This window comes from Vipera berus (assembly GCF_964194415.1).
Source record: "Vipera berus genome assembly, chromosome: 1".
NCBI classification, from domain to species: Eukaryota; Metazoa; Chordata; class Lepidosauria; order Squamata; family Viperidae; genus Vipera; species Vipera berus.
In genome coordinates this window covers 361364314-361387846 of record NC_138202.1, presented here as the reverse complement: position 1 = coordinate 361387846, position 23533 = coordinate 361364314, and the positions used below count along the sequence as shown (strand labels likewise).

The window sequence follows — 23533 nt, the reverse complement described above, 5'->3', positions numbered from 1 at the left end:
GGAATTGGGTATGTCTAATTTCATGGGGAAAAGGACTAGGGTGACACGATAGCAGTGTTCCAATATTTAAGGGGGTCCTACAAAGACGAGGGGGCAAACTATTTTCCAGAGCACCAAAGGCAAGATAAGAAACAATGGATGGAAACTAAGGAGAGAACCAACCTAGAACTTAGGAAAAATTTCCTGACGGTGAGAGCAATCAACCAGTGGATTGGCTTACCTTCAGAAGGGGTGGGTGCTCCATCACTGGCGGCTTTCAGAAAGACACTGGACAACCATTTCTCTGAAATGATACGGAATCCCCTGCTTGGACAGGGGGTTGGACTAGAAAACCTCCAAGATCCCTTCCAACTCTGTTATTGTGTTATAGACTCTTGGTGATTCTACGGGCCACGTCTCTCCACGTCCTCCAATCTTGCACTACTTCTTTGAGTTGTTCTCTGCTCGGGCCGGTGTCAGCTTTGATGGTGTCCAGTCACCGTGTTCTTTCACGGCCTGGTTTCCTTTTACCACTGACTCTCCAAGGCATAATTGTTTCACCACTGAATTCCCCCGTGTGACACAGCCACAATCAGCGAGACACGGTTTGGGGGATTTTGCCTTCCAGTGACATGTCTGGTGTCATGTGCTCCAGCATGTGCTTAGTGGACACCTTTGCTGTCCAAGGGATGCATAAGAGACTTATAATAATAAAGTTGGAAGGGACCTAGGAGGTCATCTAGTCCAACCCCCTGCTCAGGCAGGAAACCCTATACCATTTCAGACAGCACAGCTCAGATGCGTCGGTTTCCTACCTATCTTGCTTTCTTTAAGGTCCAACTTTTACAATCATAGGAAGCTACGGTTTGTATTTGAAAGAGCTCACCTGACCAACTACCTCCTTATACAACAAAGGTTTCGACAGACAAAAACATGGCTGCACTGTGGAAAATAGGGACCAATACGTTCCTTTGCAGGAATTCCACCCACTCATTGAAATAGAGATGTGGATTATAGGCGAGTCAAGATTACACCACAGGATATGAAAGTCTCCGCCAAACCCATCAACACAGATACATTATGTTCCCTCAGGAGGATGAGAAGAAAAACCTGGCCTGACCTAAAGTGACAGTACACAACAAAGGTAGGTCATGCCAACCCAATCTTATTTCATTCTTTGATAAAGTGACTAAACTAGTAGACCAGCGAAACGCAATCAACATAGTATACTTATATTTCAGTAAGGCATTTGACAAAATGGACCACAACCTACTCCTTGGAATAGAACTAGGAAAAGGTGGAATAGACAAAATCACCACCAGATGGAACTGTAGCTGGCTGACAAACCATACTCAATTGGTAGTCCTCAAAGGCACTACATCCACATGGAGACAAGTAAGCAGTGGGGTACCACAAGGTTCTGACCTAGGCCCAGGAGTCTTCAACATCTCCATCAATGACTTAGATGAGGGAATTGAAGGGGAACTCATCAAATTTGTTCTCTAAAAGAGCCCGAAGGCGGAACAAGAATCAACGGATAGAAACTAATCAAGGGGAGAAGCAACCTGGAACTGGGGAGAAATTTCCTGACAGTGAGAAAAACTAACCAGTGGAACTCCTTGCCTCCAGAAGGTGTGGGTGCTCCATCACTGGAGGCTTTTAAGAAGAGATAGGAATGAAAAGTTACAGGGTCTCCTGCTTAAGTAGCAGATTGGACCAGAAGACCTCCAGGGTCCCTTCCATCTCCGTTATACTGTTATTCTTACTATTATTGACCATCTGTACAGACAATGCTGCCCTCAGAGGGGTGGTTATTGACCCCTGCCCTTGCCCGGGAAAGCCCCGTAACACCATCCTATGTCAACAGCCATCTTTTGCATCTTAGGATGAGGCAAGCATCTATATGCCATTATTTATAAGATGTTTATTGACTATTAAGCATTATAACCCCTTCATGGATTACTGCCTTGTCGTGGCGAAGGGGCTTGCGTAATTCAATGAAGCTATGAGCTATGCCGTGCAGGGCCACCCAAGACGGACAGGTCATAGCAGAGAGTTCTGACAAAACGTGATCCACTGGAGAAGGAAATGGCAACCCACTCCAGTATCTTTGCCATGAAAACCCTATGGACAGTACCAAAAGGCAAAACGATATGACGCTGGAAGATGAGCCCCTCAGGTCGGAAGGCGTCCAATATGCTACTGGGGAAGAGCAGAGGGCTAGTACTAGTAGCGCCAGAAAGAATGAAGCGACTGGGCCAAAGCCGAAAGGACGCTCAGCTGTGGATATGTCTGGTGGTGAAAGGAAAGTCCGATGCTGTAAAGATTTTTTCTCCATAGGAACCTGGAATGTAAGATCCATGAATCAAGGCAAGCTGGACGTGGTCAAACAAGAGATGACAAGACTGAACATCGACATCTTAGGTATCAGCGAACTAAAATGGACAGGAATGGGTGAATTTAATTCAGGTGACCATCAGGTATACTACTGCGGGCAAGAATCCCTCAGAAGAAATGGAGTAGCCTTCATAGTCAATAAAAGAGTAGGAAAAGCAATACTGGGATACAATCCTCAAAATGACAGAATGATCTCAGTTCGAATCCAAGGCAAACCATTCAATATCACAGTAGTCCAAGTCTATGCTCCAACCACCGGTGCTGAAGAGGATGAAATTGACCGGTTCTATGAAGCCCTACAGCACCTTATAGAACTAACACCAAAAAATGATGTCCTTATCATCATGGGGGATTGGAATGCTAAAGTAGGAAGCCAAAAGATAACCGGAATAACAGGCAAGTTTGGCCTTGGAGTACAAAATGAAGCAGGGCACAGGCTGATAGAATTTTGTCAAGAGAATACGATGGTCATAGCAAACACTCTTTTCCAACAACCCAAGAGACGGCTCTACACATGGACATCACCAGACGGTCAACACAGAAATCAGATTGACTATATGCTCTGCAGCCAAAGATGGAGAAGCTCTATACAGTCAGTAAAAACAAGACCAGGAGCTGACTGTGGCTCAGACCATGAGCTTCTCGTTGCAAAGTTTAGGCTTAAACTGAAGAAAGTAGGGAAAAGCACCAGGCCAATCAGGTATGAATTAAATCATATCCCCATTGAATATACAGTAGAGGTGACAAATAGATTTAAGGAATTAGATCTGATAGACAGGATGCCTGAAGAACTATGGACAGAGGTTCGCAACATTGTACAAGAGGTAGCAACCAAAACCATCCCAAAGAAAAAGAAATGCAAGAAAGCAAAATGGCTGTCTGAGGAAGCTTTGCAAATAGCTGAGGAAAGGAGGGAAGCAAAAGGCAAGAGAGAAAAAGAAAGATACGCCCAATTGAATGCAGAATTCCAGAGAATAGCTAGAAGAGATAAGAATGCCTTCTTAAATGAACAGTGCAAAGAAATAGAAGAAAACAATAGAATAGGGAGGACCAGAGATCTTTTCAAGAAAATTGGGGAGATGAAGGGAACGTTCAATGCAAAAATGGGCATGATAAAGGACCAAAATGGCAGGGACCTAACAGAGGCAGAAGAGATTAAGAAGAGATGGCAAAATTACACCGAGGAACTATACAAGAATGAGCTTAATGTCCCTGATAATCACAATGAGGTGGTCACTGACCTCGAGCCAGACATACTAGAATGTGAAGTGAAGTGGGCCTTAGAAAAGCTGAGCAACAACAAAGCTAGTGGAGGTGACAGTATTCCAGCTGAGCTATTCAAAATCTTAAAAGACGATGCAGTAAAAGTGCTACACTCAATTTGCCAGCAAATTTGGAAAACTCAACAGTGGCCACAGGATTGGAAAAGATCAGTTTACATTCCAATTCCAAAGAAAGGCAGTGCCAAAGAATGTTCAAACTATCGCACCATTGCACTCATTTCTCATGCTAGTAAAGTTATGCTTAAAATCCTACAAGCTAGACTCCAGCAGTATGTGGATAGAGAACTACCAGAAGTACAGGCAGGATTTCGAAGAGGCAGAGGAACTAGAGATCAAATAGCCAACATACGCTGGATCATGGAGAAAGCTAGAGAGTTCCAGAAAAACATCTACTTCTGCTTCATTGACTATGCTAAAGCCTTTGATTGTGTGGATCATAACAAACTGTGGCAAGTTCTTAAAGAGATGGGAGTACCAGAACATCTTATTTGTCTCTTGAGAAACCTATATGCGGGCCAAGAAGCAACAGTGAGAACTGGACACGGAACCACTGATTGGTTCAAAATTGGGAAAGGAGTCCGGCAAGGCTGTATACTGTCGCCTTGCCTATTTAACTTATATGCAGAGCACATCATGAGAAAGGCAGGGCTAGATGAATCAAAAGTTGGAATTAAGATTGCCGGAAGAAATATCAACAACCTAAGATATGCAGATGATACCACTCTAATGGCAGAAAGTGAAGAGGAACTGAAGAGTCTCTTGTTGCGAGTGAAGAAGGAGAGTGCAAAAGTTGGGTTGAAACTAAACATTAAGAAAACCAAGATCATGGCATCCGGCCCTCTCAATTCCTGGCAAATAGATGGGGAAGAAATGGAGGTAGTGACAGATTTTATTTTCCTGGGCTCCAAGATCACTGCAGATGGGGACTGTAGTCAAGAAATTAAAAGACGCTTGCTCCTCGGGAGGAAAGCCATGGCAAATCTAGACAGCACACTAAAAAGCAGAGACATCACCCTGTCAACAAAAGTGCGTATAGTCAAGGCTATGGTCTTCCCAGTTGCAATGTATGGCAGTGAAAGTTGGACCATAAGAAAGGCTGAGCGCAAAAGAATTGAGGCCTTTGAACTCTGGTGCTGGAGAAGACTCCTGCGAGTCCCTTGGACTGCAAGGCGATCAAACCGGTCAGTCCTAGAGGAGATCAACCCTGACTGCTCTTTAGAAGGCCAGATCCTGAAGCTAAAACTCAAATACTTTGGCCACCTAATGAGGAGGAAGGACTCACTGGAGAAGAGCCTAATGCTGGGAAAGATTGAGGGCAATAGAAGAAGGGGACGACAGAGAATGAGGTGGCTGGATGGAGTCACTGAAGCAGTAGGCGTGAGCTTAAATGGACTCCAGAAGATGGTAGAGGACAGGAAAGCCTGGAGGAACATTGTCCATAGGGTCGCGATGGGTCGGACACGACTTCGCAACTAACAACAACAACAACAACAAAGCATTATAAAGCTGCCCATGTTGCAACAGTGACTCTGGGCAAACTGTAAAGCAGAATTTGCAACCTTGGCAAGTTTAAGATGTGTGGACCAACTCCCAAATTCCCCAGACAGCATTTCTTTCTTTCTTTCTTTCTTTCTTTCTTTCTTTCTTTCTTTCTTTCTTTCTTTCTTTCTTTCTTTCTTTCTTTCTTTCTTTCTTTCTTTCTTTCTTTCTTTCTTTCTTTCTTTCTTTCTTTCTTTCTTTCTTTCTTTCTTTCTTTCTTTTTTCTTTCCTTTCTTTCTTTCTTTTCCTTCCTTCCTTCCTTCCTTCCTTCCTTTTTCCCCCCTCCCCTCCCCCTCCCTCCCTCCCTCCCTCCCTCCCTCCCTTCCTTCCTTCCTTCTTCTCATTCTCATCTCCTCCCTCCCTCCCCTCTTTCTTTCTTTCCTCCCTCCCTCCCTCCTTAACGCAAGAGGGGAAGAAGGGAGGGCGAGAGATTGGCAGCGCTGCCCGTGGCCGTGGCTTTCCCACGCGGGGAGGAGCGGGAGGCGGGCCAGGGCGGGGACCGTCCCGGTAAAGGCCAAGCGCTCCCGGGCTGCGGGGCAAGGGAGCGGGGCCGGGCGGGCGAGCGGGCCATGGAGGCGGCGGCGGGGCTGGCGGCGGGCGCGGCGGGGCTGCTGGGGCTCTGCGCGCTGCTCTACTACAACTTGGCTTTGGCCACCCGGTGCCGGAACGCGGTCAGCCTGCGGGGCAAGACGGTTCTCATCACAGGTAGCTCCGGGGGCTGCTGCGCTCCATCCCAGGCGGGGGGGGGGGCGTCGAGGTTGGGGTGGGGGGCGCTGACATTAACGAAAGCGAGAAAGTCCGGCCAAAAAAGCCCCTTTGGAATAAAGCAGGTGAGACCCCAAAGGGGGGGGAGGGGAACCGGGAGGGTCCGCAGAGACCAGCCTGGGGGTCTGCCTGGGACCCCTGCCCGGGAAGGAAGGACGAGGCTCGGAAGAGCAGGGGAGAAAGTTCCGTGCTGGGCTGGGCGGCGCTGCCAGAGACCCACACCCATGCACTGGGGTAGCCTCAGAAGAGTTGGGAGGGACCTTAGAGGTCTTCTACTCCACCCCTCCTGCTCAAGTAGGAGACCCCACCATGTCAGACAGGGGTCTGACCAGCCTCTTCTTCAAAACCTTCAGTGACGGAGCGCCCAGAACTTCTGGAGGGAAGCCGTTCCACCGGTTAATTCTTCTCACGGTCCGGAAACTTGAGTTTTAGGCTGGTTCTCTACTTGATGAGTTTCCACCCGTTACTTCTTCTCCTGCCCTCAATGCTTTGATTAATAAGTTGACCTCCTCTTCTTTCTGGCAGCCCCTCAAACATTTGAATTTAGAATAGAGTGGAGTGGAATGGGAATGGGAATAGAGCTGGAAGGGACCTTGGAGGTCTTCTAGTCCAGCCCCCCGCTCAAGCAGAAGAACCTATACCATTTCAGACAAGTGACTGTCTAGCTTCTTAAAAGTCTCCAGTGATGGAGCGCCCACGGTTTCTGGTGGCAAGCTGTTTCATGGGTTAATTGTCCTCACTGCCAGGAACTTTCTCCATAATTCCAGGTTGCTTCTCTCTTGGATCAGTTTCCAACCATTGTTTCTTGCCCTGCCCTCTGGTGCTTTGGAGAATACTTTGACCCCTCTTCTTTGGGGCATAACTTAGTTATCATGTTGTGCCTGATTTGGGCCAGTTGTTTGGCCTAAGAGAGGGCTGGAAACCAGCTTTTCGGGCTGCCTGGGGCTCATTTTACTTGGGGTCAGGGGTCACTTCTCTTAGTCCCTGGCTCTGCTTTGGCTGCCCCACTCACTGTAGTCCTCCCCCCAGGGATGCAGAGAAGCCGGGGGCAATTTAGAGAAGAAAGCATGGATGCAGAAAAGCCAGTTCAGCCCTAAAAGGGAGACTGGGGGAGCTGGGAAGTTTAGCAAATTGGGCGGCCCGTTCAACATTCCTGCAGAAGGACACCAAGACAGTTGCCAGCAGAGATATTCAAATTAAATTATTGCAAGAAATCCTGATGCTAAGAGCGATTGCGCCAGAAGCAGGAACGTTTGGTCTCGTGGTGAAAGTACCAGGCTAGGAACCGGGAGATGGTGAGTTCTAGTATTAGGTGTGAAAGCTGGGCTAAGGAGACTTGTTATGTTGTGGATTCTTGGGAAGCAGGAGGCGAGACAAGAGGTTCAAACAGGAACATTGCTTTATTGAAGTAACAGGAACATAACTGAATCAGAGGCTTCTGCGTAGCTACTTATACGGTTGGCCGCTAGGTGGCGGCCAATAGTTTAAAGGAACCTATTCCCACCCCAGAGCCAACCAATGATGGTCCTGGAGACTGCATGTCTGGGCAGTCAGCAACTGTTACACAGACACCCTAATTAAGTAATCTCAAGCAGCATTCAAAGACAAGTGAAAACAGTTCAAGTAAAAGTAAAAGTAAAAGTAAAAGTAAAAGGCCCAATGTCAACGCTGTTAACATCCAATGTTATTGCTTGACAAGAGATGAAGAAGTAGCTATTTCATATATTAAACTTGTGTATTGCTTTAAGACTTGTGTATTGCTTTAGTTTAAAAGTTGGGAGGAGGGAAGAATAGGAATGCACTTTCAAGGCCATTTGTCTCTCTAAAGACGATAAGGTTTTGGCGGTTCTTCTAACGAAAGGGAAACTGATTCTTTAAATTAATTGGAGAATATGATTAATGACAAAATTAGAAAGGTGGAGAATTGTGTTTTAATATATTGTGCAAGGGGGTGGAGATTTCAGATTCCAGCTTCTTTCGAGCAAGCATTTGCCGGTGTATTAGCCTAATAAAGGACTTTTAAGGTATACAATGCCTCAGAGTCACCTGAAAAGCCCATACATCGGAAACTTGACACCCAATACATTACAGGACTAGAAATCACATGCTCCTGGTGATTTGCCCAAAGTCGCCCAGCCGGCTTTCATGCCTAAGGTAGGACTAGAACTCACAGTCTCCTGCTGATTGGCTCAAAGTCATCCACTCTGCTCCTTCCTGTAGTAAAGAAAAATCGAGGTGAGGTTTTCTTGAGTTTATTTCTCACTCTGCTTGGTATCTCTGGACGATGTAAGAGCCTCTTTCGAATGGTTTTCTCTTTTCTGTCTGCCTTAATAGCATTTTTACATCTTCTCAAGCATCCTGTTCGAAATCCTTTGAACTGCTCTTCAATTTTCATAAGGGAGATTTGGCTCTTTTGTCCGTCAAAATCACCTCTTACGTTGCAACCATTTATTATTTAAACTGTGAAGTGGGGAAAAAACCAACAACCCCCTCCCCACTAAAAGGCCAACATCCAATCAGGGAGCAAAGGATTTTAGAAACGAACTGCTGGTTTAAAAACTGGTGTTGCCAAGAGAACTTCAGCTTCCTGGAGCAGGGTCTGCAATCCCTACATGAAGGACTCTTGGCAAGGGACGGCATGAACCTCACAAGAGCTGGAAAGAATATATTCGGAAAACATCTGGCTCACTTTATCCAAAGGGTCTTAAACTAAAATTGAGGGGGGGGTGTGGGGGGGGGGTTTGCAATCTTCACTACCTTTAGAACCAAGAGCCAAAATTGGAGCCAAGAATGGGTCACATGTTGTTGTTTTTAGCTGCGAAGTCATGTCTGACCCATCGCGACCCTATGGACAACGTTCCTCAAGGCCTTCCTGTCCTCTACCATCTTCTGGAGTCCATTTAAGCTCACGCCTACTGCTTCAGTGACTCCATCCAGCCACCTCATTCTCTGTCATCCCCTTCTTCTCTTGCCCTCCACCTTTCCCAGCATGAGGCTCTTCTCCAGTGAATCCTTCCTTCTTCTCATTAGGTGGCCAAAGTATTTGAGTTTTAGCTTCAGGATCTGGCCTTCTAAAGAGCAGTCAGGGTTGATCTCCTCTAGGACCGACCAGTTTGATCGCCTTGCAGTCCAAGGGACTCGCAGGAGTCTTCTCCAGCACCAGAGTTCAAAGGCCTCAATTCTTTGGCGCTCAGCCTTTCTTATGGTCCAGCTTTCACTGCCATACATTGCAACTGGGAAGACCATAGCCTTGACTATACGCACTTTTGTTGACAGGGTGATGTCTCTGCTTTTTAGTGTGCTGTCTAGATTTGCCATGGCTTTCCTCCCCAGGAGCAAGCGTCTTTTAATTTCTTGGCTACAGTCCCCATCTGCGGTGATCTTGGAGCCCAGGGAAATAAAATCTGTCGCTACCTCCATTTCTTCCCCATCTATTTGCCAGGAATTGAGAGGGCCGGATGCCATGATCTTGGTTTTCTTAATGTTTAGTTTCAACCCAAGTTTTGCACTCTCCTTCTTCACTCGCAACAAGAGGCTCTTTAGTTCCTCTTCACTTTCTGCCATTAAAGTGGTATCATCTGCATATCTTAGGTTGTTGATATTTCTTCCGGCAATCTTAATTCCAACTTTTGATTCATCTAGCCCTGCCTTTCTCAAGATGTGCTCTGCATATAAGTTAAATAGGCAGGGCGACAGTATACAGCCTTGCCGGACTCCTTTCCCAATTTTGAACCAATCAGTGGTTCCGTGACCAGTTCTCACTGTTGCTTCCTGACCCGCATATAGGTTTCTCAAGAGACAAATAAGATGGTATGGTACTCCCATCTCTTTAAGAACTTGCCACAGTTTGTTGTGATCCACACAATCAAAGGCTTTAGCATAGTCAATAAAGCAGAAGTAGATGTTTTTCTGGAACTCTCTAGCTTTCTCCATGATCCAGTTGGCAATTTGTTGGCAATTTGATCTCTAGTTTCTCTGCCTCTTTGAAATCCTGCCTGTACTTCTGGTAGTTCTCGATCCACATACTGCTGGAGTCTAGCTTGTAGGATTTTAAGCATAACTTTACTAGCATGAGAAATGAGTGCAATGGTGCGATAGTTTGAACATTCTTTGGCACTGCCTTTCTTTGGAATTGGAATGTAAACTGATCTTTTCCAATCCTGTGGCCACTGCTGAGTTTTCCAAATTTGCTGGCAAATTGAGTGTAGCACTTTTACTGCATCGTCTTTTAAGATTTTGAATAGCTCAGCTGGAATACTGTCACCTCCACTAGCTTTGTTGCTGCTCAGCTTTTCTAAGGCCCACTTCACTTCACATTCCAGGATGTCTGGCTCAAGGTCAGTGACCACCTCATTGTGATTATCAGGGACGTTAAGCTCATTCTTGTATAGTTCTTCTGTGTAATTTTGCCACCTCTTCTTAATCTCTTCTGCCTCTGTTAGGTCCCTGCCATTTTGGTCCTTTATCATGCCCATTTTTGCATGAAACATTCCCTTCATCTCTCCAATTTTCTTGAAAAGATCTCTGGTCCTCCCTATTCTATTGTTTTCTTCTATTTCTTTGCACTGTTCATTTAAGAAGGCATTCTTATCTCTTCTGGCTATTCTCTGGAATTCAGCATTCAATTGGGCGTATCTTTCTTTTTCTCCCTTGCCTTTCGCTTCCCTCCTTTCCCCAGCTATTTGCAAAGCTTCCTCAGACAGCCATTTTGCTTTCTTGCATTTCTTTTCCTTTGGGATGGTTTTGGTTGCTACCTGTTGTACAGTGTTGCGAACCTTTGTCCATAGTTCTTCAGGCACTCTGTCTATCAGATCTAATTCCTTAAATCTATTTGTCACCTCTACTGTATATTCAACAGGGATATGATTTAATTCATACCTGAGTGGCCTAGTGCTTTTCCCTACTTTCTTCAGTTTAAGCCTAAACTTTGCAATGAGAAGCTCATGGTCTGAGCCACAGTCAGCTCCTGGTCTTGTTTTTACTGACTGTATAGAGCTTCTCCATCTTTGGCTGCAGAGCATATAGTCAATCTGATTTCTGTGTTGACCGTCTGGTGATGTCCATGTGTAAAGCCGTCTCTTGGGTTGTTGGAAAAGAGTGTTTGCTATGACCATCGTATTCTCTTGACAAAATTCTATCAGCCTGTGCCCTGCTTCATTTTGTACTCCAAGGCCAAACTTGCCTGTTATTCCGGTTATCTTTTGGCTTCCTACTTTAGCGTTCCAATCCCCCATGATGATAAGGACATCATTTCTGGGTGTTAGTTCTATAAGGTGCTGTAGGGCTTCATAGAACCGGTCAATTTCATCCTCTTCAGCACCGGTGGTTGGGGCATAGACTTGGACTACTGTGATACTGAATGGTTTGCCTTGTATTCAAATTGAGATCATTCTGTCATTTTGAGGATTGTATCCCAGGATTGCTTTTCCTATTTTTTTTATTGACTATGAAGGCTACTCCATTTCCTCTGAGGGATTCTTGCCCGCAGTAGTATACCTGATGGTCATCTGAATTAAATTCACCCATTCCTGTCCATTTTAGTTCGCTGATACCTAAGATGTCGATGTTTAGTCTTGTCATCTCTTGTTTGACCACGTCCGGCTTTCCTTGATTCATGGATCTTACATTCCAGGTTCCTATGGAGAAAAAATCTTTACAGCATCGGACTTTCCTTTCACCACCAGACATATCCACAGCTGAGCGTCCTTTCGGCTTTGGCCCAGTCGCTTCATTCTTTCTGGCGCTACTAGTACTAGCCCTCTGCTCTTCCCCAGTAGCATATTGGACGCCTTCTGACCTGAGGGGCTCATCTTCCAGCGTCATATCGTTTTGCCTTTTGGTACTGTCCATAGGGTTTTCATGGCAAAGATACTGGAGTGGGTTGCCATTTCCTTCTCCAGTGGATCACGTTTTGTCAGAACTCTCTGCTATGACCTGTCCGTCTTGGGTGGCCCTGCACGGCATAGCTCATAGCTTCATTGAATTTACTCAAGCCCCTTCACCATGACAAGGCAGTAATCCATGAAGGTCACATGAGGCTAGATTTAATAACTAACCAGGAGGGGAGAAACTGCCCTGCCATCATTGCAACAGAAACTCGGTTAAAGCCCTCCGTCCCAGGTACAGCTGCTAAGCTTGGTGCGATTCTCCACATTTCAGCTGCTCTTAGGGGCAAATCCCGTGGGGGGGGGTTGTCTGCTTTTATAGAAATGACAGATGGTGTAATAATGCCAAGGTGGTCTCAAGTCTGTGCTCCCCTGGTGTGGAGCTTTTGACTATCAAATGCAGAGCCTTCTGTCTGCCTGGGGAACTTTCTGTTACCATTATCACAACTGCGTATGTTCCTCTCCTTGTGCAAGCAGAGGTGAGGCCCCTGAATCACACCATCAGTGACTTCCAAACTATTTACTCGGAGGAGTCTTTTATTGTAATGGGTGATTTTAATCAAGCTGGTTTGAAAGCTGTCTCCTCCATATCCATCCATATGCGGACTTTGCAACCAGAGGGGGAGGGGGGATACACGGGATGTTGCTTATTCTAACATGAAGAAGGCATTCAGAACTATCCCCGCCCTCACCTGGGCTCTTCTGACCGGCTCTTGTCCTCGGATCAGAGTGAGAAAAGACAATTAGTTAGTTCCCCTCATCCATGTATTAATGCATGACTGGCCTTCAAATTGTTTTGTAACTTGTGTTGGTAAAGTGACATCCTGCAGAGCCAGTGTTGGGAGACCTGCGCCATCTTCTGGTCTGACAGGAACATTGCATCCCATTTTTTGAAATGCCTTTCATTTTTTAACTTTTTAATTACTAAACTTTTTTACCACCCATCTCACTACAAAGTAGTCCTTTCAGAGATCTAAATGGACTCCAGTTGTGAAAATCACGCCCTGAGCCAGGGTTTCTCAACTTTAAGATGCTTTTAATTCCAGGAGTTGAAGTCCACCTGTCTTAAGGTTGCCAAGGTTGACAAACGCTGCCACACAAATGCTTCCATGTGTGACACACCACAAAAACTGCAGGCACACAAATGCAGGCCCAGCTCCTGGGTCCCCATCAAAGGCTGGGCGATCTCTGTGAATCCTTTCTCTGCCCTTTCCTAGGTGGAAATACTGGGATCGGGAAGGCCACAGCGGTGGATCTGGCCCGGAGAGGCGCCCGTGTCATTCTGGCCTGCCGCGACAAAGCAAGAGGAGAATCGGCTGTGTGCGACATCAGACGGGTAAGCGCCTGCCGTGTGGGTCTCTCCTTCCTTCCGTTCTTCAGCACTCAGGTCTTTTTCTGATGGTTTTTATTTACTTATTTAGCGCATGGCATCTACCGAGATCATGCAATTCCTTATATGCAATGCAGATAAAATGCAGCATACAGGCAGATGCAAATGTAAGTTTAAAGTAGGAACAAATATGTGTATATCAAATAAGTGGTCAGTACAATAAATATAAAATATTAAATTAGGGTAAAACCATAATAAAATTGCCATAATATGGCGCTGTAAAGTCACAATGGGAGAGCTGTTCTACAGGTAGTCCTTAATTTACAAGTTAATTTAGCGACTTTTCAAACTTTGAAGGCACGTATGACCATTTTTCACACTTAACGACCATTGCAGCATGGTCACATGATCAAACTTCGGATGCTTGGCAACTGACTCATACTTATGACGGTCGCAGTGCCCCGGTGTCACGCAATCCCCTTTTGAGATGTTCTGACAAGCAAAAACAATGGGGAAGCCATATTAGCAACCATGTTACCAATTTAACAACCAGTGCAATTCACTTAACAACTGTGTCACTTAGCAACAGAAATGTTGGACTCAATTGTGGTCATAAGTCGACTACCTGTATATTTAATAGGTGGACACTACAATAGATGAGATAAAATATTAAAATAGGGTAAAACCATGTTAAAATGACTATATTATGGCACCATAGAGTCAGAGAGAGAGAGATGTTGTACTGGTAATCCTTGGCTTCCAACAGTTCATTTAGTAACTGTTCAAAGGTACAATGGCACTGAAAAAAGTGACGTATGACCATTTTTCACACTTATGACCATTGCATCACCCCTGGGGTCATGTGATTAAAATTCAGACACTTGGCAACTGACTCATATTTATGATAGTTGCACCATCCTGGGGTCATGCAATCATCTTTTGCGACCTCTGACAAACAAAGTCAAGGGGGAAGCCAGATTCACTTAACAACTGTGTTATTAATTTAACAACTGTGGTGATTCACTTAACAACTGTGGCAAGAAATTGACTTAACAACTGTCTCCCTTAGCAACAGAAATGTTGGACTCAGTTGCAGTTATAAGTCAAGGACTACCTGTATATTTAATAGGTGGACAATACAATAGACTGAGTGGCTGTGCATATCGGCATCTCGGGTTAACCAAGTTATTCCATCCTTAATGATGGGGGGTGAGGTGTTACCCCCCGTCGATAGGGCTCGCAACTTGGGCGTCCTCCTGGATTCACGGCTCAATTTCGAAGACCATATAGGAGCCGTGACCAGGGGGGCTTTTGCCCAGGTTCGCCTGGTGCGCCAGTTGCGTCCCTATCTGGACCGAGACGCCCTACGCACAGTTACTCATGCGCTTGTGACCTCCCGTTTGGACTACTGTAACGCTCTCTACATGGGGCTGCCCTTGAAGACCACTCGGAGGCTTCAACTGGTGCAGAATGCGGCCGCGCGAGTTGTAATGGGGGTTTCCCGATACTCCCATGTAACACCTCTACTCCGTGAGCTGCATTGGCTTCCGGTTGCCCTCCGGGTGAAATTCAAGGTGCTGGTTATCACCTATAAAGCCCTACATGGCCTGGGTCCGGGATATCTGAGGGAACACCTGCTGCCGGCATCAAATGCCCTTCGCCCAGTGCGCTCCCACAGGGAGGGTCTGCTCAGGGTCCCGCCGGTAAGAGACTGCCGGCGGGTGACACCCAGGGATAGGGCCTTCTCGGTGGGAGCGCCTGCCCTCTGGAACCAGCTGCCGGTGGAGCTGAGAACTGCCCCCGACCTTCGATCATTCCGCCGGGGCCTGAAGACCTGGCTCTTCGAGCTCTCGGGCCCAGACTGAGGAGGAATTTTTAATTTGGGGTTCTTTTTAACTGACTACAGGGTTAATTTAATATTTTTTAATTTGGTTCTTAATTTTTGTATTTTGGATTTTTAATTCCCTGTAAACCGCCCTGAGTCCTCAGGGAATAGGGCGGTATATAAATATAACTAAATAAAATAAATAAATAAATAAAATATTAAGTTAGGGTAAAACCATGATAAAATCACCATAATATGGCGCCATAGAATTACAATAGGATGTTGTAATTCGATATATAAGGAAGCTAACTATTTATCTTGTGTTCTTTCTGAATGATGGCAAAGACTACACACACACACACACAAACACATATTTACAGCAGTCTTTGTCATCATCCAGAATTTTATATATAGCGTTTTATATGAGCGTTCTATGAGAAAAAAAGCCCTGTATATATATATATGTATACTGTATATTTACAGTAACGTAAAGTAAACTTCATCTGTAGAGCTGCTGCGCAATTCCTTGACAGGAACAAACAATAACACATACTCCAAGAAAATCTCCTTAGGAAATTTCAATTCACACCAGAAGCAGTTAAAAGATTTTAGCTTCCTTAGATAATGAATTATAACATCCCACTGCGACTCTATGGCTTCATATTGTTGCAGAATCAAGAGACTCAGACCTCGGAATCAAAAGAAGTTTGTTTTATTTTGCACGCAAAAGGTTCAGAACAAAAAGCAATGTCTATGTCTGAACACATTTTCAGGGAAAAGCAAGTACATATATAGTCTCCACAAGTAGCAAAACACGGAAATGTAACTTACGAGCTCTGATTGTTTACATGAGTTCTAGGCCCCCTTCTAGCTCATCCGTAGCCCACCTTTGCGATGCTAAATTATAGCTAAATATCTTGCAGCCTTTTCTCTGGCAAAGGTCACAGGTGTCTTGCTAAGCGTCTAAGTTTCTGGCACCATGTTTGTGGTTAGCTACAAGCGAGACATATGTGGTTAGCTGTAACTGAACTCTGTGCTGGCCTACGAGGTGTGACCGACAGTTGAACTTGTGGTTTGGCATCTTCCATTTCCTTGTTCTTCTTCCAACTAATACACGCATTTTCTCTATGCCTCACTTTTATGTCCTACCTCACTTTTATGTCATGCAGCATTTTTATGTATTCTTTGTATCTTTCTTTATGGCCTGCCTCAATATTATGGTGATTTTATCATGGTTTTACCCTAACTTAATATTTTATCATTTACATAACTGTAACTGTAACTCAAACTATATAAATATAAATTATAACTATACATATAAATATAAGAATAAATACAAATATAAATATACCTGTCAGGAACACAGGAACCTTGTGAGGTAAATCTTAACAGCACACAGAGGACACAGAAGAAAAAGGCGGGAAAGAAGGGAACCTCCCCCTCCGCACCCATGGCAACCAATCAGAGTGCAGATTGCCTCATGCAGGAGCCAGCACTCTCCAACCAATCAACTATGCTGAATTTGAGATCCCAACTCTTCTGATGCACCCTGGTCACCCTGCGGACCCCGAGCCATTCCCCACTTGAAGAGCTTTGCCTTCAATTCTGACCTGTCCTGTCCGGGTTCTGTCCAGGGCGGCTCCATATTTTGGGGGGCAGCTGCATTCCTGGAAGTGCTTTTGTTGGATCTGCGTGATCCGTTTGGTTCTGGTTATTAAAACTCATCCATCTTAATTGTCCTTCTTCACCTGTTTTGTGAATCACATGGTTATTAAGTGAATCCAAGTTCCCCATTGATTTTGTTTGTGGGAATCCTCTTGGGACAATCACAAACAGTGATCACATGACCCCAGGATGCCGCCACCATCAAAAATAACGCTGGTTGCCAAGCACACAAATTCTGATCACATGACCCCTGGGGATGCTGCGATGGTCAAAATTGTGAGGATCAGTCGTAAATTACTTTTTTCGGGCAGTATTGTAATTTCGAAAACTTGCAAGTTGAGGACTGCCTGTATTGTTTTATGACACACCACCTGAAGTGATTGTCAGGAGGTGAGCAGACATATGTAGAAGGAGAGTAAACCGGGATCAGCCTTTGAAGCCGCACCTGATCCCGATTCTTCTCAGGATTCCTTTTGCTCCTTTTCCAGGAAAGCGGGAACTCGGAGGTGATCCTGATGATCCTGGATCTGGCCAACCTCAACTCCGTGCGAGCTTTTGCACAGACCTTCTTAAAATCGGAGCCCCGTCTGGACATCCTCATCAACAATGCCGGTGGGTGCCGAGCAGACCCCCCCTGGGGTATCTGGGCGAGGGAATATTGTGGGGGTCTCCAATATTTCTCTTCCTTTGGGGGTTTGGCCATAACTTCAGAAGCAGCTCTCTCCTATTTTTAGTTGTTTTTGGTATTTTTTTATTATTATTTTTACAAGTAACTCAAGTTGGCATACAGATCAAACTCACCTTCCTCCTCCTATTTTCCTCATAACAACAATCCTGTGAGGTGGGTTGGGCTCAGAGAGAATGACTGGCCCAAAGTCACCCACTTTGCTTTCATGGCTAAGGCGGGACATAGAACGCTCAGACTCCTGGTGATTGGCCCAAAGTCTTCCAGCTGTCTTTCATGCCTAAGGTAGGATTTGAATTCACAGCCTCCTGCTTTCTAGGTTTAACCACTAGAGCAGGCATGTCAAACCCACGACGTCACGTGACATCGCGCGATGTATCAGAGCTTTTTCCCCATTGCCGGCAATGGGGTGGGCGCGGTTTCGTCGTGATGCGTCCGGCCCGTGGGCTGACAGTTTGACACCCTTGCACTAGAGCAAACTGGGTGCTTTAGAGATAGTCTACAACATATGCCCATTATGGTTGTAAAGTGTGACAGTTATAAAGTGGGTCACCCCTGTGACTACTATGATTTCATGATCTTTTTTTTATTGAAAAGTTTTATAAAAGTTACAATATTATCCCATCCCCAACCCACCCCTAAACCCCCCTCCCCCTCCCCCACTTCCCAAAGCTGATTACAGGGTTACAAATATATAATAATCATAATCTAACTAACATTAACCAACTATATAAATAACCAAATACATAATACACTTTAACCCGCCTATAACATAATTACAAACAATCTAAAAGTATCCAACTTATACTAATACAATAATAATACCGTATAATATATATATATTATAACTAATAAGAAAAAAGAAAAATTTCCAGTATAATAAATTATAACAATCTAAAATTTACTCATAAGCTAAATGGAACTTTTTAGTCCCATATTTTTTCTGAATAAAATCTATCCATCTTCTCCAAACCGAAATGTATCTTTCTTGATAATGATAATGATAATGATAATGATAATGATAATGATAATGATAATGATAATGATAATGATAATGATAATGATAATGATAATGATAATAATAATAATAATAATAATAATAATAATAATAATAATAATAAGAAGAAGAAGAAGAAGAAGAAGAAGAAGTAGTTGGAAGGGACCTTGGAGGTCATCTAGTCCAACCCCCTGCTAAGGCAGGAAACCCTATACCATTTCAGACAAATGGCTGTCCAGTCTCTTCTTAAAAACTTCCAGTGTTGGAGCATTCACAGCTTCTGGAGGCAGGTGGTTCCACTGGTTAATTGTTCTAACTGTCAGGAAGTTTCTCCTTAGTTCTAGGTTGCTTCTCTCCTTGACTAGTTTCCATCCGTTGCTTCTTGTCCTGCCTTCAGGTGCTTTGGAGAAGAGCTTGACTCCCTCTTCTTTGGGACAGCCCCTGAGATATTGGAACACTGCTATCATGTCACCCCTCACCCTTCTCTTCGTTAAACTACACATACCCAATTCCAGCAACCGTTCCCTATATGTTTTAGCCTCCAGCCCCCTAATCATCTTGGTTGCTCTTCTCTGTACCCTTTCTAGAGTCTCGACATCTTTTTTACATCGTGGTGACCAAAACTGGATGCAGTATTCCAGGGGTGGCCTTACCAAAGCATTGTAAAGTGGTATTAGTACTTCACTTGATCTTGATTCTATCCCTCTGTTAATGCAGCCTAGCACTGTGTTGGCTTTTTTGGCAGCTGCAGCACACAGCTGGCTCATATTGAAGTGATTGTCTACTAAGACTCCGAGATCCCTCTCACAGTTTATTTATTTATTTATTTATTAATGGGACTTATATCCCGCCCTATCTCCCAGGGGACTCAGGGCGGCTAACAACAACAAAACTTAAAGGTCTCTGTACAGTAAATTAAAATTAAAAATTGAAATAAATTAAAATAAATTAAAGAATAGAGTTAAAATTGTAAACATAATTAAAATCCCTGTCAGTCCAGGGAAAGTAGTGTTTTGAGGCCGCGGTGAAATGACTGGAGATCTTGGGCCGTCCGAAGCTCAGGGGGGAGCTGGTTCCATAGGGCTGGTGCTCCCACAGAGAAGGCTCTTCCCCTGGGGGTCGCAAGCCGACATTGTCTGGCCGACGGTACCCTGAGGAGGCCTTCTCTGTGTGAGCGTATTGGGCGATGGGAATTCGTTCCCGGCAGCAGATGGTCCTGCAAGTATCCCGGGCCTAGGCCATGTAGGGCTTTAAAGGTAAGTACCAGCACCTTAAATCTCACCCGGAGGGCAACCGGTAGCCAATGCAGCTCACGCAGGAGGGGTGTAATATGGGAGTATCGGGGTGCTCCCATCACTACCCGTGCAGCTGCACTCTGCACCAGTTGAAGCCTCCGGGTGGTCTTCAAGGGCAGCCCCATGTAGAGAGCATTGCAGTAGTCTATACGGGAGTTATAGTTACTACTATTGAGCAAGGTACCACCTATACTATACCTATGCATTTGATTTTTCCTGCCTAAATCCTCCATCACATGACGGTGGGCCAGGTTGTAAAGTGAACACCAATTCCCAAGCGCCTATAATGTGATCATGTAACACTGGGGGGGTGGGGGGGAAGCCGTTGCAACTTTGGAACTGGGTTGCAAATACATTTTGGGCATCTGTTGTATCTTTGAATGATCACAAAGTGACACGTTGTAAACTGAAGATTACCTGGAATCCATTTACTTTTTTTGGCAGGGGTCATTCAGAATGGTCAAACCACTGATGGCTTTGACCTGGGTTTCCAGGTCAACCACCTGGCTCACTTCCTGCTGACCCACCTGCTCCTGGACCGGCTGAAGCGCTGCACCCCGAGCCGGGTTGTAATTGTGTCCTCAACTATGCATTACATTGGGAAGATCGACTTTCGGACCATCCACAAACCGGTGGAGGGGAAGTGGCAGGCCACACAATCGTACTCCAACAGCAAACTAGCCAACATTCTCCACGTACGAGAATTGGCCAACCGGCTGGAAGGAACCAACGTCACCTGCTACGCAGTTCATCCAGGTGAGTGGAAGTCCGGCTCCAAGAAGCACAAGATGGATCCCCCCAGGTCCGTGTGGGGCTCTGCCAGGCATTTCTCTCCCAGTGCGGGCTCCCTCAACCCCACCCTCACCCTGCAGAGCCACCCCGGGAGTTTCCTCCATCGCGCTCCACTAGGTAGGGAGACGTCTCTCACCCTCCCGGGTCCCAAAGCTAACAGAATCCTAAAATCTTAGAGTGGGAAGGGCTCTTGGAGGTCTTCTAGACTAACCCCCTACCTAGAGCAAGGATGAAGCTTTCCCTAAGCTACCTCTGCCTTTTCCATTACTTCCTTCTTCCCCCTCCCTCCTCCCTCTCCCCTCATCCTTCTCCTCCTTTCCTCCTTCTCTGCCTGCTCCTCCTCCCCCTCCTCCGCCTCCTCCTTTTCCACCTCCCCCTCTCTTCCTTCCCCCTCCCCCTCTTCCTCCTCCTCCCTCCCCCTCATATTCTTCCTCTTCTTTCTCCTCCCCCTCCCCCTCTTCCTCCTCCTCCCTCCCCCTCATATTCTTCCTCTTCTTCCTCCTCCCCCTCCCCCTCTTCCTCCTCCACTCCCCTGTTCTCCTTTCTCCTCCTGCCATCTCTTCCCTTCCTCTTCCCTCCCCTCCCCTCCTCTTCCTCCTCTCCTCTCCTCCCCCCTTTCTCTTTCCTTCCTCCTCCTCACCCTCACCCTCCTCCTCCTATCACCTTCCTCTTCCTCCTTCTCCTCCTCCTCACCTGCTTCTCCTCCCCCTCATGCCATTCTCTTCCTCTTCCTCCTCCTTCCTCTCCTCTTCTTCCCCATCCACCTCATTCTCCTCCTCCTCCTCCTCCTCCCTTCTCCTCCTCTTCCTCCTCTCCACAAGCCCCCCTCCCTTCTAGCACTGATGACGTTCCCAGGTTCAGTCATGAAATGTCTGTGTCGCGGTTCCAATAGGTGAAACCAATTAAAAGAACTTCAAGGCAAAGATTTCTTCCTTAAAGCACATTTTATTCAGGAAAAAAGTATTGGCACTTACATAGTTGAACCCAAGACTGAAGTTCCCTCCCCCTGATACAATGTAACAAGTTGCAATTCCCACCCCAGAAAGGCTGTCATAAACCACATTCACCAATTATTCTAAAATGCGGGCTCTCCTCCCAACTTCTCAACCCGCCAAAACTTTATCTAACATTGACCTTGTGTTCACACACAGCTGCAATTGTTGTGGTAGCATTCCCCTCCTCCCCCCTTCTACATCTAAATGTCTCAAACATCAGGAAAAGCACAGTCAAAGCAAAAAGTAAAATGGTTGCAGTTTCTTGATTGTCACAACGTTGACATCCTGCAAGAAAACAGCCGAACTCAGAGTGGACCAAGGACCTCACACTTCAGCCCTGAGCTACAAATATTCTATCAGAACATTGTTATTTTTATTCGAATGTATTAGTTGCCCCACTGCAATGACTTCATGCACGCATGCTCACAAACACACATGCACACACAAACACACACGCACACACATACACACACACACAAAGAAACCCGCTGGCATCCTCACCCTTGAGCTCTTGGTCTTCTGAGACATTTCCTATGTTGCCCAAAGGGTGCTAAGCGGCCCATGGTTCCTGGTGGGAAACGGGTACTGTGTGAAGGGTTTATTCAGGATCTCCCTCCCTCTCCCCCCCTTTTGGGTAATCTTCCATCTGCAGCCTGTTCTCTCTTCCTTTGGTTTCAGGACTTGTTAAAACCGAAGTTTTTCGCTCGTATCCCCGTTGGCTCTTCTGGTGGGTTTGGTTCGTGAAGCTGTTCGGCCGAAATTGTGATTCTGGTGCCCAGACCACCATCTACTGCGCCACTGAGGAGGGCATCGAGCGGCTGAGCGGGCAGTATTTTGTGGACTGCCATCCGAAGGTGCCCAGTCGACAGGGCCGCGATGACCAGCTGGCCAAGAAGCTCTGGGAATTCAGCGAGAGGCTGCTGGGACTGACCAGCTAAATTTGTCCACTTTAAATTTCTCCCCTTAATTTTTTTCTGAGGTGAAGGTAGGAAAACACACGGAAAAGCACACACAAAATAACAGCAAAGCACCTGGACAATTAGCACAGCCCCCCTCCTCCCCCGGGCTGTGTGCTTTCTCCATGGCACTTCTCTGTCTCCGTGGAAATGACTGCAACTCTAAGGATCCCTCTGTTAAAGAGCAGGTTGACCTCGACGTACGACCACGGTTGAGCCCAAAACCTCTGTTGTTAAGTGAGACATTTGTTAAGTGAGTCTTGTCCCATTTTACGAGCTTCCTTGCCTCAGTTGTTAAGTGAATCGCTGCGGTTGATAAGTTAGTAACAAGCTTGTTAAGCCTTGGCTTTGCTTGCCGGAAGGTCGTCAAAGGGATCGCATGACCTTGGGACACAGCAACGGTCATAAATGCAAGTCAGTTGCCAAGTGTCTGAATTTGGATCACGTGACCGTGGGGATGCTGCAACGGTCATAAGTGTGAAAAAGGGTCACGAGTCACTTTTTTCTGGGCCATCGTAACTCTGAATGGTCACTAAATGAAGTAAGTCGAGGACTGCCTGGAGGCGGTCCGGGTCTGGATGGGGAGGAACAGGCTTCGACTCAACCCTGACAAGACTGAGTGGCTGTTTGTGCCGGCATCCCGGGAAATTCCGATTATCCCATATCTGGCTATGGGAGGTGAGCTATTACCCCCCGTAGATAGGGCACGCAACTTGGGGGTCCTTATAGATTCACAGCTCTCTTTAGAAGAGCATATTGGAGCTGTGACTAGGTGGGCCTTTGCCCAGGTTCGCCTGGTGCACCAGTTGCGACCCTATCTAGACCAGGATGTCTTGCGTACAGTCACTCATGCGCTCGTGACTTCTCGTCTAGACTACTGTAATGCTCTCTACATGGGGCTGCCCTTGAAGTCCACTCGGAGACTCCAACTGGTGCAGAATGCAGCCGCACGAGTTGTGCTGGGGGTTTCCCGATACTCCCATGTTACACCTTTGCTCCGCGAGCTGCATTGGCTGCCGGTTGCCCTCCGGGTGAGGTTCAAGGTGTTAGTGATGACTTACAAAGCCCTACATGGCATGGGTCCGGATTACCTACGGCAACACCTGCGGCCGGCGTCAACTTCCCTCCGTCCAGTGCGCTCCCAC

The 23533-nt window shown here is 46.0% G+C and overlaps 1 protein-coding gene across 1 annotated transcript; it reads left to right on the top strand.

The window, feature by feature from the left end:
- The first annotated feature begins 5525 nt into the window (after positions 1-5525).
- Positions 5526-23235, top strand: LOC308674094 (dehydrogenase/reductase SDR family member 13-like). The gene is made up of 5 exons (XM_081338294.1): positions 5526-5903; positions 13066-13184; positions 17157-17280; positions 20090-20401; positions 22111-23235. Exons 1-5 carry the CDS (start codon positions 5768-5770, stop codon positions 22368-22370), a joined length of 951 nt encoding a protein of 316 aa, XP_081194420.1. The 5' UTR covers positions 5526-5767; the 3' UTR covers positions 22371-23235.
- Positions 23236-23533: the final 298 nt, after the last annotated feature.

What these genes read in the sequence shown, in the direction of transcription:
- LOC308674094 (XM_081338294.1), top strand. Translation starts at nt 5,768, where the DNA reads ATGGAGGCGGCGGCGGGGCTGGCGGCGGGCGCGGCGGGGCTGCTGGGG. An exon ending in CTGTGTGCGACATCAGACGG is followed by an intron (nt 13,185 to 17,156) that starts GTAAGCGCCTGC and finishes CTCCTTTTCCAG; the next exon opens with GAAAGCGGGAACTCGGAGGT. An exon ending in CATCCTCATCAACAATGCCG is followed by an intron (nt 17,281 to 20,089) that starts GTGGGTGCCGAG and finishes TTTTTTTGGCAG; the next exon opens with GGGTCATTCAGAATGGTCAA.